Raw genomic sequence first — 16,923 nt, forward strand, 5'->3', positions numbered from 1 at the left:
ACTTGATCTTAATCCAAAATGAATTGCATAAAAAGGCTTTTATTCTGCTCTTTTCCCGCTCTTCTCTTTCTTTTTTCATGGTGTGATGTGTTGCTGTTGTTTATATTTGTGTGTTAAAGGTTTCTATTAAATGCACTGCAATGTAACATATTTAATCGCCTGCTAGTGTATTTTTTTAATGCTTTAATAGATAATAGAAAAACCTTTTAAAAAATGCTCTTCTTCTTCTCTTCTTCAACGTAAAGCACTCCTGTAGCGATTACAGATGGCTGGAAGGATAGTGGAAGGTACTGTCAGTGGAGAAATGGAGGGAAAACACAAAAGTGCCATTTGAGACAAATGGTCACCTGCTGATACTTTGAAGTGCTACTTTACAAGACAAAAGCCATTTAAATCCATCCTCTGTTGGAAATGTTCACACAGCCACCCACTTGGAATTTTCTTTGGTTAAATGGTGACCTAAGATGCATTTTTAATTACAGTCATTAAGGTTTTCCCCAAGATGATTGTCACATGAAAAGAAACTATTACGAAAGGTAATATGCGCTGAAAATTAAGCAATTTACTATACCAGCAAAGATTGTACATAGTCTGTATCACATTCATTAATATGCCACAGATGAGCACAAAAAACTAAAGGAGCTGGATATAATACAATCCAAAATCAAGAACAGGAACAGAAGATTTAGAACGATGGAATAAATGGACTAAATATGAGAACCCTAATTAAATAAATTTACTTTCTTTCTTATTATTTATATATAGTGGTATATAGTATAAAAGTGATGCTTCAGGCTAGCATAGGTCCAAGGGGTTAAGTTGGTTTAAGTACCTGAAACATTGAGTGTGAAAAATGTACCACTTCCCCTTCTTTAAACAGTATTTACATACAAGACACCTTACAGCAGCCCTGCAAACTAAAGTTCCATAATAATATAATTATAAACAGTGGCGGAAGAGGTAGTCACATAAAAGTAGTAATATGACAGTGTTAAAATACTCCTGTATTTATATTCTTACTTAAGTAAAAGTATGAATATAGAGACTAACGTGTTGATTACTTGTGTAATGTTGTAGCTGTTGAAGGTCGAGCTCATTTTAATTTTTTTACATACTGCTGGCTAGTTTAATTTATAATAGCCATGATTTATTCAAGTAATATATGTTGTGTTAATAATGTGATTCTATAAAGTAAACTAAATTTATAAAATACATATACAAAAGTGCACTATAGTATAGTATGGTATCATAATAATAATAATAATAATAATAATAATAATAATAATAATAATAAGATAAGACTTTATTTATCCTGCTGTGGGGAAGTTAAGTCGCCACAGCATTAACCACTGATTTTTTTAATAGTAGGCTACATTTTCCAGTTTCCAGCAAAGTTCCATACTTCGAGTGAAATATCAATGACGTTTGTTATTGTGAGCACATGAAGCTGCACAGAAGCTGTCGACTCCAGTCTGTCTTATAAAACTGCGATTCCCATGATGCACCAGCGCGTTACCCTCCTCTGACCCTGTGACTGAAAATAATCTGATCAGCTGATCTGACCTGGCAACAAAATAACGTAGCTAGAGAAGAGATCTGTCAGGGAGGGGGCTGAAGAACAAAACAATGACACTGCTCGGAAGCTTACAAACACAGCGACACTTTTAAAATACTTTTTAAACGGAATCGCGCTGCTTTCCCTCCCGTTTTACAGTAAAAGAGTCCACTGATATCCGAGCTTTTTGACATCGGCTCGCTGTTGTTTTTGTTGATATGTTGTTACAGCTCAGTTGACAGACTAAGAGGCTAGCTGCTTGTTTGACGGCTATGAACTGCTGAGGCTTGCTGCACCGCTAATTACAGCCTTTCTCTGGAAAAAAGTTGAAACTGTTCGTCGAAACCAGCGAACAGTAAGTTAAGTATTTGCTGCCTGGATGCCAAATTATCCACCGAGTTAGCCAGCGAGCTATTGAGGGTCAGTTTGCTAGCTAGCCTGTTGTTAGCATCAACGTTTGCACATTCATCCTTTCAGGGAGAGCTCATTGTCTCGGCTGGTGCTGGCTACCTGTACATTTATCTGTATTATTTAAGAAATTAATTCGCTAATTGTAGATGTTATTTATCTAATGCTGCATCTAAATGCTAACTTGAAGCTAACTATTAACTAGTGGTAAACAGATATCAAGTGTAACTCAAGGAGACGGCTGTTTCTGCTTCATTGCCTCACTGTTAGTTGTGTGTTTGAAATTTATGCTGCGAAAACTAATTTGATATATTATATTGTGTTATTGTTGAGTGTTACAGTCAGTAAATAAGCAGCCCCGTTACCATGCAGCTATTTTAAGTTGATTTAGTCTTTGCATTTGGTTATTTCAGCTGTCAGTGTTACCACATGTTCATTTTTAATTAGCTGCTATTGGAAATAGTACTGGTGTCAACGCTTTTTCCAATAAGCACTGTTGTGTATTTAAGTTTACCTTGTAGGAAACGATGAGTGGGCATGGCTCATCTTCAGAAAAGGGAGTTAATACTAGTCTAATATGTCAGGAGAGTTATGCCTGTGGTGGCTCTGAGGAGGCTGCATTTGAGTGTGATGAGTGCAAGAGCTTGCAGTGTGTTCGCTGTGAGCTGGAGCTCCACAGTCAGGAGCGTCTGAAGAACCATGACCGGGTTCAGATAGGACCTGGGCACGTCCCCTTCTGTGATAACTGTAAAGGGGGCAATGGAGACAGTGGCAAACGCCATAGATCTGTGGTCCGCTGCCAGAACTGCAAAGTTAACCTGTGCCAAGACTGCCAGAAACGCACCCACAGTGGAGGCAACAAGAAGAAACACCAGCTCACATCTTATCCTCCACCGCCCAAACTTACCGAGGTCACCTCTCTCAAAACGCCCGTCCCACCCGCTGTCCAGATAGAGGATGAGACCAAATCTCAGAAGGCGAAACTACTGGAGAATATCTTCAGTTTTCTTCTGGTTGATGAGAATGAAGAAATGCAGGTGAGTCACACAGGATTTAGGATTTAAGCGCTTCTTTAAATACTCAAAGATGCTTTTACATGAAATGAATAAATTCAGAAAGCAACATACTTGAAATGGAAGAAACAGTGTACAAAGACAAATAGAAAGTCCCTATTGCACAGATTAATTATCATAACTTATTTGTAATTAATTTGTGCAATGCAAACTTTCTATAGAAAGAAAGACTTGTTTCATTTATTTTATATTGTTGTATATTTAGTATAGCATGCTTTTCTTTATTTTATTTACATACCTACTTATTTTGACTTCTATTTCTTAAATAGCAGCAACTGTAATAAAAGCAATTTCCGCAATAAAGTATTTATGATACTGAAAATTTAGAGCTAATGACAGTTCAGATTTGGAGAGGCAGATATTTGTAGGCTTTCTTGAAAAGGATTTGTGTTGATTGAATAGGATCAATAATTGAATATGAACAGGATTAAAATAGCAAAACAAACAAACACATTTTCACTTCTGAACTCTTGCTTTTCTTGCAGATAAAAGATGAATCTTCATTTGTAAAGAGTTTGAGCTGTAACGCCGACCAGCTGCTGAAGGTGGTGTCCATCTTTGGAAACACAGGAGAGGGAAAGTCTCACACTCTGAACCACGCGTTCTTCATGGGCAGAGAAGTGTTCAAGACTTCTCCCACTCAAGAGTCCTGCACGGTGGGCGTGTGGGCGGCGTTCGACCCCTTCCGTAAAGTAGTCGTCATCGACACAGAGGGGCTGCTGGGGAACAGCTCCAAACAGGGCCAGAGGACCCGGCTCCTGCTCAAGGTGCTCGCCATCTCTGATCTCATCATATACCGCACCCACGCTGACCGTCTCCATGATGACCTCTTCAAGTTCCTCGGGGATGCATCGGATGCTTACTTGAAGCATTTCACCAAGGAACTGAAGGCCACGACGTCCCGCTGCGGCCTGGATGTCCCTCTGTCCACCTTGGGCCCCGCAGTGGTCATCTTCCATGAGACAGTCCACACGAAGCTGCTTGGTTCAGGTAAAATACCAGAATCAGGAAGATCTTTATTATCATTATACTCAAGTAAAAGGGAATTGTGGATGGCTTCTCTCCATGCGTTCAGAAAAAAATATATATAAACATATTTAAAAAATAAAATGATTAAAAAAAATAGAATGCTAAATATAGCATAATACAGCTGTCATTACCAAAAAATGTTATTCACTGAAGTTCCTAAATTTTGTTTTTTTCGATATTTTGCAAACACACATGCACATAATGCCATGGGTGTTATGTAATGCTTAATATATAATATTTGATGATTATAATAATATAAAAGCTTAACATATCGTCTTGACATTTATATTCATATTATATTTAATTTTAGTGTTTTTTTAGGTTCATTAGGTGACTATTAATAAACATACATAGAAACATTTAAATAGTAATTAGTAGTAATGTAATATCACTTAATTTAACATGTTTGGCAGTTGAATGATTTGTGGTATTTTTCAAAATGTATTATAATGTGTAATGTGTTTATATATTTATATATATATATATATATATATATATATATATATATGAGACAATACAAGCAGGAAAAGGCAAACAACAGTAACAACAGCTTAAAAAAATTGATATTCTAGTTATGTACATACATGTCCAGGTTATTTACAGGGAGGTACTTGGTGAAAGTTTAATAATTAGCTTTTATTTACAGCTTTGTGCAAAAAAATAAATTCTGTTGTAGTCTCTGAGGGTGTGTGTGTGTTAGTCACAGTCTATCTCACTATCAACACTTCTGTTACTCCCAAGTCTCACTAATGATGACTATCGTGTTATTACTTCATCAGTTACACATTTATTAGACACGTCAGTGCTTTAATTAGAATTTCACTGATAATGTCAATAAAATCCATTTTGATTGTGTTAGTATGGATGCAAGTCTGCATCACCGTAATGGTTGAGAGGTGGTGCCTTTAAAGTAAACTAAGGCTTAAGACCTGCAGGTAATTGCAGGTTCAGCAAATATTAGCTTGCAGTCTACATTTACATCACTGGAGGCGTCAGTCTGCATTCCAACTCTTTGTGAAATGTGGAAAACCCTACTCTTTGAACTAAAACAAAAAAAATGCCCCATATGTAGAGCTGTGGTCAACTTGACACCAGTTTTTGTACTTTTAGTCAAGCTGCTGCAACTCTTACTTTAAATTACTGTCAAGCATTTTCCAGTGCATGCATGCAGTTTGCTACAATTTCAATGTAGTCACTGCTTATAAGGGAGAAAAACATTAAAGATAAAGCAGGCCTTAGCAGTTTCAAATGCACATGCTTTGTAAATGTGTTAAAACAAGAAAGGACACTGGTATGAGCCTTTGGATAACAATTGTAATGTAAACAAGTGAACTACATGTGTTTTCTCATAGATTTATTAAGTATGTGATTTTTGTACTGATGTTGCAACGATTATTTGACAAATCAATTCTGTCAATTGAAAAATAAGCAACCTGTTTGATATTTGAGTCATCGATAAAGTAAGTTTCCATGCAAAAGCTTCTCAGATATTGAGAATATTATATTTCTTGCTTTTCTCTGTTTTATATCTTATTAAACTGAACATGTTTTGTTTTTGGACTGACACAACAAGACATCTAAAGACGTCCCCTTTGACTTTGAGACAGCGGGATGGACATTTTTCTCTATTTTATGACATTGTACAGACCAAACAATTAATTGATTAATCAAGAAAGAAAGCGGCAGGTTATTCAATAAAAAAACAAATTGTTAATTGCAGCTGCAACATTCTTGACACTTGTATGTTTTATGGTATTTTTCTGGCATATATAATGTATTCATGTTCACAATGTCCTGTTTGCATTGGGCCCTTTATGCCCTTCATGCATTTTTGGAAGATTTTCCTTTTTTTATAAAGTCTCTGTGGTGGCCATATTGGACTTTCAAAATGGCGACCTTCCATAACTTGTTTTTAGCAGAATCCATACTGATAATTCTGACTTAAGTGGCTAACTGTATATTTTTCAAGCCCAGGAAACAAATGTGACCATTTGCAACCCAATATAGCTGCAGAATCTAATGCTGCACACGCTTATTATATGTTTTGTATCAGGCAAACAATGCTGTATCTCTTGTTACTGTATCTCTTATTACTACTTTTTTTATTTGACATTCAAATGTTATGTATCTGATGCACTGTGCTAATGGATTATCTACAGTACGTTCTGAAAACACTTTATGGTAACCTCTCCCTCTGTGTCTTGCTTCAGATAAGTCATCTGAGTCAGTAGATCGGCTGCTGTTGGAACGCTTCAAGAAGCTTTCCCGTTTCCCAGAGGCCTTCAGCTCTGTCCAGTACTGGGGCACGCAGACTCTGAGCCCCCCGACAGACTTCCGTGGCCTGCAGAATAAACTGGAGCAGCTCCTGGACAACAATGCCACCCGTTCCCCACGCACCCCTGTGGTCATCTTCAAAGCCCTGCAGGTAGGACTTGTTTATAGCTTGAATATAAGCCTGCTTCAGACTGACTGGTTGCTGTTGTAGAGCCAGCTCTGACCTGATAAACCATTTCCTGGATTCAAATAAAGATGCCACTTTGTTTCATCTGTGTCCTGCTAATTTCTGCTGCTCCTTGATTCTCTCACAGGCATTGAGTGAGCGGTTTAATGGGGAAATTGCAGGTGAGCTCGTAGCCCACAGCTGCTTCTTTCCTGATGAATACTTCACCTGCTCCATCCTGTGCCTCAGCTGTGGGTCAGTACTATATTCATTTATTTTTTAAAGTGGGAGACATTATAAAATATCCTTCTCGAAGACTTTGTAAAGGGGCCAATCAGGGAAATTTTTAACTGATCTGTAAGGACTATAGACTATATTGAGCCAGATCTGATTCTTTGTTTTCCACCGGCTGTCACACAGGTGTTTTTACTTGCAAATTTTTCATACACAGCAGAGTGTTTACGATGGTTGCATTTATTGCGTGCTGTCTGTCTCTGAGCTGTGTGTCTAAGAGCAGGAACCACACGTCATAAACGACAGCAAAATGCAGCATGAGACTGTTTATTTGTTATTTACCTAATGGATGTGAACTCATTTAATTTTGAGTCAGTGTCAGAGAGTCGCTTGTGTGTTTTGCTGTCATCTGAGAGAGACTAAACACCGGCGCCGGTGTTGACAACCACCACAAGCACAATAAAAGCCAGTGAGCAAAAAAGCTAACCAGAGTAGGCTGATTTATTTTATTTAATCAGTGCAAAAGATGGCAAAATAAACACTGAACACAATACAGTTCATTCAACTAAGGTAAAGGCTGCAACGAAGCACTCTGGAGGACGTTTTTTAAGGAAGAGGAAAAATTCTTTGAAGGCCAAAATGATTCCTGAGACTGTTTTATATATTATACCTCGTTATTCTCTAAAAAAAAAAAAAAAAAATAGGAACAGCTTGGCGACTCAGGACTGATTTTAACAACTTTATGTACTTGAAGTGTGCACTGTGCAGCTGTGCTGGATCAGAACTCTGTATTGGCAGATATTAAATGACTGGTATTCGTGGGCAATCTCTTGTTTTTTAGATAGTTAAACATTGTGACATTTTGACTTTTCTTGCAGATCTGGCTGCAAGAACAGCATGAACCACTTAGGAGAAGGAGTGTGCCACGAGGCAAAGCACCGTTGTCGTTATTCTATTCAGTATGATAATCGCATTTACACCTGTAAGGTAAGAACAGTAAGCTCACAGATATCACTTGGATAAATACTAATCCCTCTCCCTGTGTAATTCCTCTTGTTCCATGCCTGATAAGTATAAAGTCTTTGTTTGGTGCATCTCTTTAGGCTTGCTATGAAGGTGGAAAGGAAGTGGTAGTTGTCCCGAAGACCTCAGCTTCCTCAGACTCTCCATGGATGGGCCTCGCCAAGTACGCCTGGTCAGGGTGAGTATCAGCAGAGTGACCTGCAGGGTCGTGTGTAACGAGGTTTGAGTTCGGCTTATGTTACCTTTCACAGAGCCTAATTTTAGCAACTGGTGTTCCAGAATTTGACTCTAAAATCATATTTTCGATTTATTTCAGCTTGTCAAGCACCAATACTTCAGATATTTACATTTATATTGTCACAGATACTCCTATATTTATGTATCTATCTACTGTATTTTAAGGTACGTTATTGAATGTCCCAACTGTGGAGTGATCTACCGGAGCCGTCAGTACTGGTACGGGAACCAGGACCCCGTGGATACAGTTGTCCGCACTGAGATCCAGCATGTATGGCCAGGGGTAAGAGCAACACTTAATTTAATTTATTTATCTGATTTAGATCGTATTTCCTTAGTCGTCTGTAATCTACAGACCTAGAGTTACTGCACAAGGTTAGTACAAAGTCTTGAGAGTTTGGAAAATGCTTGATTTTAACGTTATTTTGTCAAGTTTAGAAATATTATGCTTGAATTTGAACATACTCCTTTTTAAAAATGACTAATTTCAACATAATCTGGTGGTTCATTTGCACAATCACTCATGTAAACTGAAACTCCAAACTCCAAAATATTTATAATGAAACAATCTCATTTGAGTGTCAATGCTCATTGATTCCAGTTGGTATAAACAAATCCTGTGAACTTTATTTTTCACAATTTATAGTGACAATTTAGATGTGATGATAAAGGCTTTGAGGGTCTGGACATTTTTGGTTTATGTACAATAAAATATGCTTTAATTTGACTTTTAAAAAGCCATATCAACCCTGATAGCTGGAGGTAACCATTCATCTACTTATATAGTAAAAAGCTGTATACTTTTTGCAGTCGGACGGCTTTTTAAAGGACAACAGCAATGCAGCGCAGCGTCTCCTGGATGGAGTCAACCTAGTGGCCCAGTCTGTGTCAGAGCTCAGTGTCAAGCCTGCCAAGGCCGTCACCTCTTGGCTGACAGATCAGATCGCCCCAGCCTACTGGAAACCCAACTCCCTCATCTTGGTGAGTGACACACAGCCCCACCCCTCTGCCACCCGCCACCAACAGCCAAGTCAACACTTTTCCTGTCCAGAGCTATGTTTACTGTCTGAGGCACTCTGTGCCTATTACACAATATATGTTTGCGGGTCATTTGATAGACACAGATTGTGTCCTCCTCCCTCCAGCTCTTGGTCAATAACAACTTCTGTTGTTGTTGTTGTTGTTGTTGTTTTTCTTTCTTTTTTGGAACAAGGTGTGCCATAAGTGTCACACAGTCTTCCAGGACAACGACACCAAGCATCACTGCCGTGCCTGTGGGGAGGGCTTCTGCGACGGCTGCTCTTCCAAAGCTGCGCCCGTCCCTGAGAGAGGCTGGGGTCTTGCCCCTGTCAGAGTCTGTGACATTTGCTTCGAGCAGAGAGCTTCATATGCAGGTGCACACACTCTAAAAGGGTCTCATTCAACAGTATCTTACTTCTGGTCTTTAACATGTTCTTTAGAAAAAGGTCCTAAGAAGTGTTGACATCATATTCTTGAAGGTGTTGTTTGTCCCTGTGTTCTTATAATGGTCAATCCCATTTTCCTCGTAAAATGTGTGCCAGTTGTTCGTGATTAGCAACCGAACCAATCCCCATAAAATGCATGAGACTGCATGAGACTGCAGGACCGTGTGCACACACAGAGATTGAAAAGAAAAGTTGAGAGTTGCTTTGATTTAAGTCTGACTCACAGCTATTTGCTGGTTTCACCCCCTTGCCCGCTCTCTCCAATTTTTCCTGTTTATCTTCTGCTGTATTATCCAATATTAAAAAAACAATCATAAAAAATATATCCCAAACTGCATTACTTTGGGCTTATCAATGAATTTTGGATGGCATGTGGCAAATGTTAGTGTGGTTTTTATTTAATTTAAAAGACCATATTACTTTGGAAAATATAGATAAACAGTATAGTAGTACAAACAATAAAAATATAATTGCATTTATAATCCTATAATATTGAAGAAAATACAATCATAATTTTTTTTAGCACCAACATTTTATGTTTGTGATTCTGTTCTTGCCAAACAACAAATCCAAACAGCATAAGTGGGTTTTTTCAGAAGAAATGTCTTCTTGCGGTTGGTAAATTATGCCCAATAATGTCAAATTTGTAGTTTGTTATACAGCTACAGTTTTTGTGAGCTTGGCTTGAGCAAAGATATTTCTTTCAGCAGAGCTTGAGGCTGAGCTCGAGGAAGAAGAAGGTGGAACTCTCGCCAGGAAGGTTGGAGAAGCGGTCACCAACACAATTGGGGTCGTGGTCACTGCTATTGACATCCCACTCGGTAAGTGTTGCCCAAAAAAGAGTTACATGATCGTTACATAACAGAGTAGGTGACCCAGTATATGTGGGTGAATATGTGATACAATGCCCTCTGCTGGCAGAGACGTAACATGCTTATTTACAGTAAAAAGTTGTTGTTCGTTCAGAGATGTTATGTAGGAGTCTGACCAGCAAAGCCTTCCTTATAAGGAATGTGGGATGCCAATGTTGTAATAGAGCCACAGTCCAAACAGCTCCAAGTGATTCCCAACATGCTTATAATGTGTTCTTGCAGTTTAATTATGTACAGTCATGGAAAAAATTATTAGACCATTATTTTCTTCAATTTCTTGTTCATTTTAATGCCTGGTACAACTAAATGTACATTTCTTTGGACAAATATAATAATAACAAAAAAAAATGCTCAAAAGATTTGAATTTAAGAGCTGATATCTAGCCATTTTCCATGTTTTTTTAAAATAATAACCAAAATCATTATCAAGAAAACCATGGAAAATGTCTAGATATCAGCTCTTACATTACATTCTTATGAGATATTTTTGTTGTTATCATTATATTTTTCCAAACAAATGTACCTTTAGTTGTACCAGGCATTAAAATGAACAATAAAGTAGAGAAAACCAGGGTGGTCTAATAATTTGTCCATGACTATACGATTAAATAATAATAAATCAGACTTATACAGTGCGTCTCTAAATACTCAAACGCTTTACAAACTTTAATGAATAAAATAAAAAATAGTCTTAGATGATTGACTGAAATTTTGAAGTTTTGGGCAGTTTTGTCTGTTTTTTGATCCTTTTCATTCTGCCTGTATATACACTTTAAAAAATGTTAACCATGCCATATTGGTTTAATTGTTTTCAAAACAACTTCACCTTTACTTATTACTTACTGCATCAACATTGGAACATAAACAACAACAAAAAAAACATTAAAACATAAAAAAAAAAAAAATAGATTCTGAAATTATGCTTTTTTACTTTCAAAAAGACAATCTTTCTCAATGAAGAATTTCAAATGTTCCAAATGTGAAAATAATGTTTACCATGTCATGTTTGTATCATTTTTCTCAGCACATCATCACCTGATAATTATTTTTTCACTTTGACTTACTAACAACATTTTGAATCCCAAAAAACCCACAAAATCTGCTTTTGAAAATTATATTGTTTTACTTTTAAAACACAATAATGCTCAATGAAAAGTTTCAATGATGCAAATGTAAACACATGTTGCAAATAAAACAATAAAATGAGGATAACGAGGTAAAATGAGGATAACATCCAATTCTATATTTTTATATAGGAAATATATTTGATCTTATCTTTAGTTTTACTTGTCCTATCATGATCAAACAAAAACTGGCATGGAGTTTGAAGTCAGCATTTTACAGAGCAGCTGACAGCAGGGAGACACACTGCTGCATTTTTATGCCATGACATCATGAAGAAGTCATGTGATTTGATCACGCCGGCGTTATCTCTCTCTATTTAACCCTCTCTCCAGAGGGTTTAACCCTCTCTCCAGAGGGTTAAATTTCATCAAGCAGAAGTTCAAATACTGAATTTGCATATGTTATTCTTGCCAATCATTTTTAGGGACTACTTTAAAAGCCTCCCACACACACAAACACTGGCTGCAGAACCCAAAACTGCCTTTTTAAATCTCTTCATTTCACGTCAGTGGCAATGCTACCTAATGTTTAACGTCTAATGTTTGGTGTCAGAGCAAAGGTGAGACTGTTTTTTTCATTTCATTTTATGAGACTTCCTGCTGTAAACTCTGTTGCATATTTGTTGAGTTGATAATATAAATGTTTTGAGGTTTCTCAAAAAAGATCTCTCAGTAGTCTGGATCAGTAGCTCTCTGCAGAAATTTCTAGAATGCACTTTGGGCCAGTGTTTATGAGAAGAACGTTTTAATAACAGCCAATATGACGCATTTCTGTCAAGATAATCCAAAATGTGTTTTTGATTGAGAAAACTGGCTGTGCTGCATGGGAAGAGATTGCAGAGAGTTGGCAAGAATAAATGCTGCACTCAGTCAAATGTACTCCACAAATCATTGGCCTTTTTTCCCCTTCAGGTTGTTTTTTCACACATCTTAAAAACTATGTTTTATCCAAAACAGCATGATCATAAGTTTATATTAGGCTGCTACCTACGCCTACTGTAGATCTATATATACTGACTGGTAAAGGTCATAGAAAAATATGTTTGATAACCTGATATCCTGCTGAAAACTTCTCCAAAAATACCTCAGAGCGAGGTCTGCTCCAATCACAACAAAATACTAATCCAAATCTTCTTTCCAGCCAAGGTACTTCAAAGAGTCGTGAGGAAAAACAAGCAGTGATAGAGCTAAAGTAAAGCAATGGTGACTGAGAATTGAAAATTCAGCAGTCTACGATTTTAATTAAATGAATGCGCCTCTAAATTAGAGGAATGGCTCGACATTTTTGAGAAATGCACATTTTTAGGGGGAGGTCACATGCTGTACCATTTCTTGGCCAGAAGCAGTTGCGAGGCAACCAGTGGAGATTCCAGGAAGTCATTGCTCCCTGCCAAGAAAATGTCTGGGACAGAACCCCCTCGTAAAAAGCACAACTTGCCGCTGTTACACTTCAGTTTTTGCACAGATTAAACTAACAAGATATAGCGTGTTATAATTAATGAGCTGCGGAGCTAGTCAGCAGAATTTATTGCCCTCGCACAGAGGCATTGATAACCTGATATCCTTCACAGAATATCAGGTTATCAATCAGGCTGTTCATCTGTGCTCCTCCTTTTAAATACAGTGCAAGTCTAAAGTGTCCTCTGGATGGAGCCAGGATGGCAGTTTTTGTCCAGTTTTTATGCTTAGTTAGACTAACAGATATGAGAGTGTTATCAGACTTCTCACCAAGAAAGCAAATGAGCGTATTTTTAAATTTTGAATGAATGTAATTATTAAATTTCTATTTAATTATCTAAATTTAATTTGATGTTTATTATTTATTACATTTTTTTAAATTAAATGTTCTTAATTTATTTTTGTTTCTTTTACTTTTTTATTGTTGATATTGTTTTATACTTTTACATTCTCTTGTTTATTTTATATTTAAACTATTTTTGTTTTTGTACACTACCCTTGTTTATACTGACCCTTCTTTCTGCTGTCCACTTGCTGCTGTAATGTTGCAATTTCCCCATCATGGGACTTATAAAGGTTTATCTTATCTTTCCAAAAGGGCGACCCTAACCCTGACCCTTATAAATGTCAACACTATAAAGTTTAAAGGGACAGTTCACCCCAAGATCAAAAACACATATTTTTACTCTCACCCGTAGTGCCAATAATCAGTCAAGATGATTTTGGTGTAAATAAGAAATAAAAAATATTAGAATACAATGACTTTATTGTAATTGTATCATTAAAAATCATACAATGAAATTTAGAGTGCTACTCCTGTAAGGTGGCATAAGTAAAAAACACAACCTCCACCATCATTCATACATGTCCCAAACAATAATAAGAAATAAATGTAATATAAAAATTAATGTAGCAGCTATAACCTGCTGAGAGAGGTGCATGTTAAAATAATTGCACACATAAGAAGAAACATTAATCTTGTACTAGTGCAGTGCCCGTAGGAAGAATGTATTCGTATAGTGGGAGATGCAACATAAGAAGTGAATAAAGCTAAATCTCCACTTAGCATGCTAATTGTAAATAACAGTATTTGCACATTACATGCAGACCACTACAACGTCTGCAACTCCATAAAAAACACTTACGTCTCATAAGGTACGCACACCATCCAGCACATACACATTGAACATTGATATTCGCTGTAAACTATTTGAATATTATTGGAAAATCGAACCTTGTAGCGCACTTTAAAGCTCCGAAAGATAGGTAGGTTAAATAGACTTACAGTTGAGATGAGTCAGGGTGGAAATCCAGAGCGAATTGTGTTACTGACCAGGTGTAGGCCTATCACACAATGGGGCGGAGCTCCCCTAAAAGGCGTCAGATCGGAAACAGTGCAATGCCGCAACAAGTCCTACGAAAATAATGATATTTTGAAAAATGAATTCAAAAATCTTCAAAAACACCTTCCTGCCATGCGCAAACCACAAACAAAATCTTAGGTCAGTCTGACTAACGGTCAGCGAGATATGCCCTAGACACACATCCACACACACACACACACACGCGCGCGCGCGCTTCTCGCTTCTCGCTTCTCGCTTTTATAGATAGATATTTAAGTGTGTTCTAGACTGATTTTTGATCTTAGGGTGAACTGTACCTTTAAGTTGTGTTTTTGTTAATGTAGATGGTACCTTACAGTATAACTGATGCATACTTGTGTATGTATTTGGCCCTTAGGCCTGGTGAAAGACGCCGCCCGTCCTGCCTACTGGGTGCCTGACCAGGACATCCTGTCCTGCCACAACTGCCAGCGCGACTTCACTGCCAAGCTGTCCAAGCACCACTGCCGCGCCTGTGGCCAAGGAGTGTGCGACGACTGCTCCCCGGAGCGCCGCCCGGTTCCGTCGCGGGGCTGGGACCACCCTGTGCGTGTGTGTACCAGCTGCAACCAGAAACCTGGAGAACTTTAACGGGGACGCGCTTCCTTCCTCAGAGCACCGGAGAGAACCACTCACTCACTCAGCTCGCAGTCTGTCACTGCTTTACCTCTGTTAATCTAACGGTTCTGTCTTGTGTCTGTGGAAAGGAAGTTTTTAGGCTTATATAGTATATACATATAAATATATATAGGACATTTAGCAGAGTTCCTGTGGCCTTTGTAGAACAGCCAGAACATGTGACTGAGTGTGAAACCTGCATTTCCGCTCTGATTATTCAGAGTGAATATTTTGATTCTTATTGACACAAGTCCCTGATTTTACATTCAGTTCGGCTGTTGAGCTATTTTTCTACTATCAGAAAATATTAAAAAAATGTATCATTTAAAGAGTATTAGTTAGTCGAGAACCCTGCGGGGTCTGTGTGATTAGTTCCCAGCAGTTCTTCTTATTGAGCATTGTTTCTCTGATGTCGCACGTGTAATGGCAAGGAGATATTTTATATCTGTGCAGGTATTAACTGCGGGTCCCATTGCATGCATGTATTGCAACATTTTAGTTTTTGCACTATGCCTTTTTCAGCTGTTATAGGCTGTTGCTTACATACATGGCCAAAATCCAGATATCCAGATGAGGAATTCTGTTGCAAACTGAGCTGAAATCCACCACAGAAGGTCTGGATCGGGAATATCTGGTGTGCCAAAAATCATTCAGGTCACTGTCTGTGCTGGTAATGTTTTTATTTGATCATGTACTTTGTGGTTGTATGAAGACAAAAAATTATTTATGTATTGAAGATGAAAAAAAACAACACAATTATGAACACTCTGGCATGCATGAGAGATCCATGGCCTTTAACTTGTTCAGAGGATGGTCTCTGAATAAACCTCACTATCTCTTTTTTTTAATAGCGATTTAGCATTACCATGTTATAAAAATGTATGTATTTCATGTTGTTTTCTTGACACCTCGATTTTAATTGTTTTCTAAATATTTACAGTTGTTGTCTGCCTGGTTGTACGGATATTGCTTTTGCAGAACAGAATAATATCCAAATTTATCTTCAAAATGCGTTTTACATATTACACTCACGCCTCCAGGTCTCCGTAGGCACAGACTGACAGGAAAAAGACTCCTGACAACACATTTTAGCATTTCACAGCTTATGTTTCCGTTATAATTCATCCGTTATTGATATTGTGCATTTTCTTTATTCTGGATTTGTTTGACATTACTGTATGGATATTTATATACTTTGTAGCAAACCACTCTCTCTCTCTCTCTCCAAGATGTTTTTGTCTTTTTTTTTGTCTGTAAGCAGAAAAAAACTGATGCTGGAATGTGGCGATGATGAGATATTGAACCATATTTAGTGACTGAGAGCTTTACATCTGGATATCATACAAAGCACAAGGTGATGCCTTTAACACATATGCTTGTATTTTGTTGTTACAAAAAAATGAGAAAAAAAGGGTCTTTGTCGATTGTAAGCTTTGTAGATAAAGTGAATTCTCCCTTTTTCCTCCCTAACGTGGAACTTTTTGGTTCTGATGTCTGATGAGAAAATGTTGTGTCTGCCTTGTCTGAAAATAGATTTATGTGTTTGAATGTTGCATCACACACACACACACACACACACACTCGCACTCGCTAATCTGAGATGCTAATATTGCACAGTATAGTGTAGAAAATTCATGTCAAGTTACTTACATTCCCATGGAAATTTGTGCAGACTGTTGCTTCGGATACACTTTGCATTTTGTGCAGTTTTTTTGTCCGATAAGGGTTGGGTGCTATCAAAGAGCCACAAAAAAATAAAAAAAAATAAAGCAGGAATGATTGATGCATTTAAAACTGTTGATGATGATGTGTGGACACTGAACTGATGGAAGATTTGCATAAGATTAAAGTTGTATCAGCCCCCATCTGTCAAAAACACAATCTAGAATTGTCTCTGTGTCTCCAGTGTGTGTTTGTGTGTTTAAATCTCCCCGTGTTGGACCACTTTCTGTACTGTATGTGGGAGGAATAGATCGTGTGCACGCCTATGTGTGTATTGTCAGC

At 37.6% G+C, this 16,923-nt stretch overlaps 1 protein-coding gene across 2 annotated transcripts; it reads left to right on the plus strand.

The window, feature by feature from the left end:
- The first annotated feature begins 1,567 nt into the window (after positions 1–1,567).
- On the plus strand, positions 1,568–16,688 carry LOC131988619 (zinc finger FYVE domain-containing protein 1-like). 2 transcript variants are annotated; one of them, XM_059353771.1, is made up of 11 exons: positions 1,568–3,000; positions 3,522–4,026; positions 6,276–6,490; positions 6,654–6,760; positions 7,618–7,726; positions 7,843–7,940; positions 8,165–8,282; positions 8,810–8,980; positions 9,213–9,393; positions 10,173–10,286; positions 14,660–16,688. In XM_059353771.1, exons 1-11 carry the CDS (start codon positions 2,491–2,493, stop codon positions 14,890–14,892), a joined length of 2,361 nt encoding a protein of 786 aa, XP_059209754.1. In that variant the 5' UTR covers positions 1,568–2,490; the 3' UTR covers positions 14,893–16,688. The 2 variants fall into 2 exon arrangements, with proteins under 2 accessions (XP_059209754.1, XP_059209755.1); XM_059353772.1 differs by having other exon boundaries at positions 10,176–10,286.
- Positions 16,689–16,923: the final 235 nt, after the last annotated feature.

Source organism: Centropristis striata, chromosome 16 (genome assembly GCF_030273125.1).
Source record: "Centropristis striata isolate RG_2023a ecotype Rhode Island chromosome 16, C.striata_1.0, whole genome shotgun sequence".
In the NCBI taxonomy this organism is placed as follows: Eukaryota; Metazoa; Chordata; class Actinopteri; order Perciformes; family Serranidae; genus Centropristis; species Centropristis striata.

Excerpts from the sequence above, each read along its gene's own strand:
- LOC131988619 (XM_059353771.1), top strand. The coding sequence starts at position 2,491 with ATGAGTGGGCATGGCTCATCTTCAGAAAAGGGAGTTAATACTAGTCTA. Across the intron at positions 6,491-6,653 it reads TCATCTTCAAAGCCCTGCAG|GCATTGAGTGAGCGGTTTAA; the intron begins GTAGGACTTGTT and ends ATTCTCTCACAG. Across the intron at positions 6,761-7,617 it reads ATCCTGTGCCTCAGCTGTGG|ATCTGGCTGCAAGAACAGCA; the intron begins GTCAGTACTATA and ends CTTTTCTTGCAG.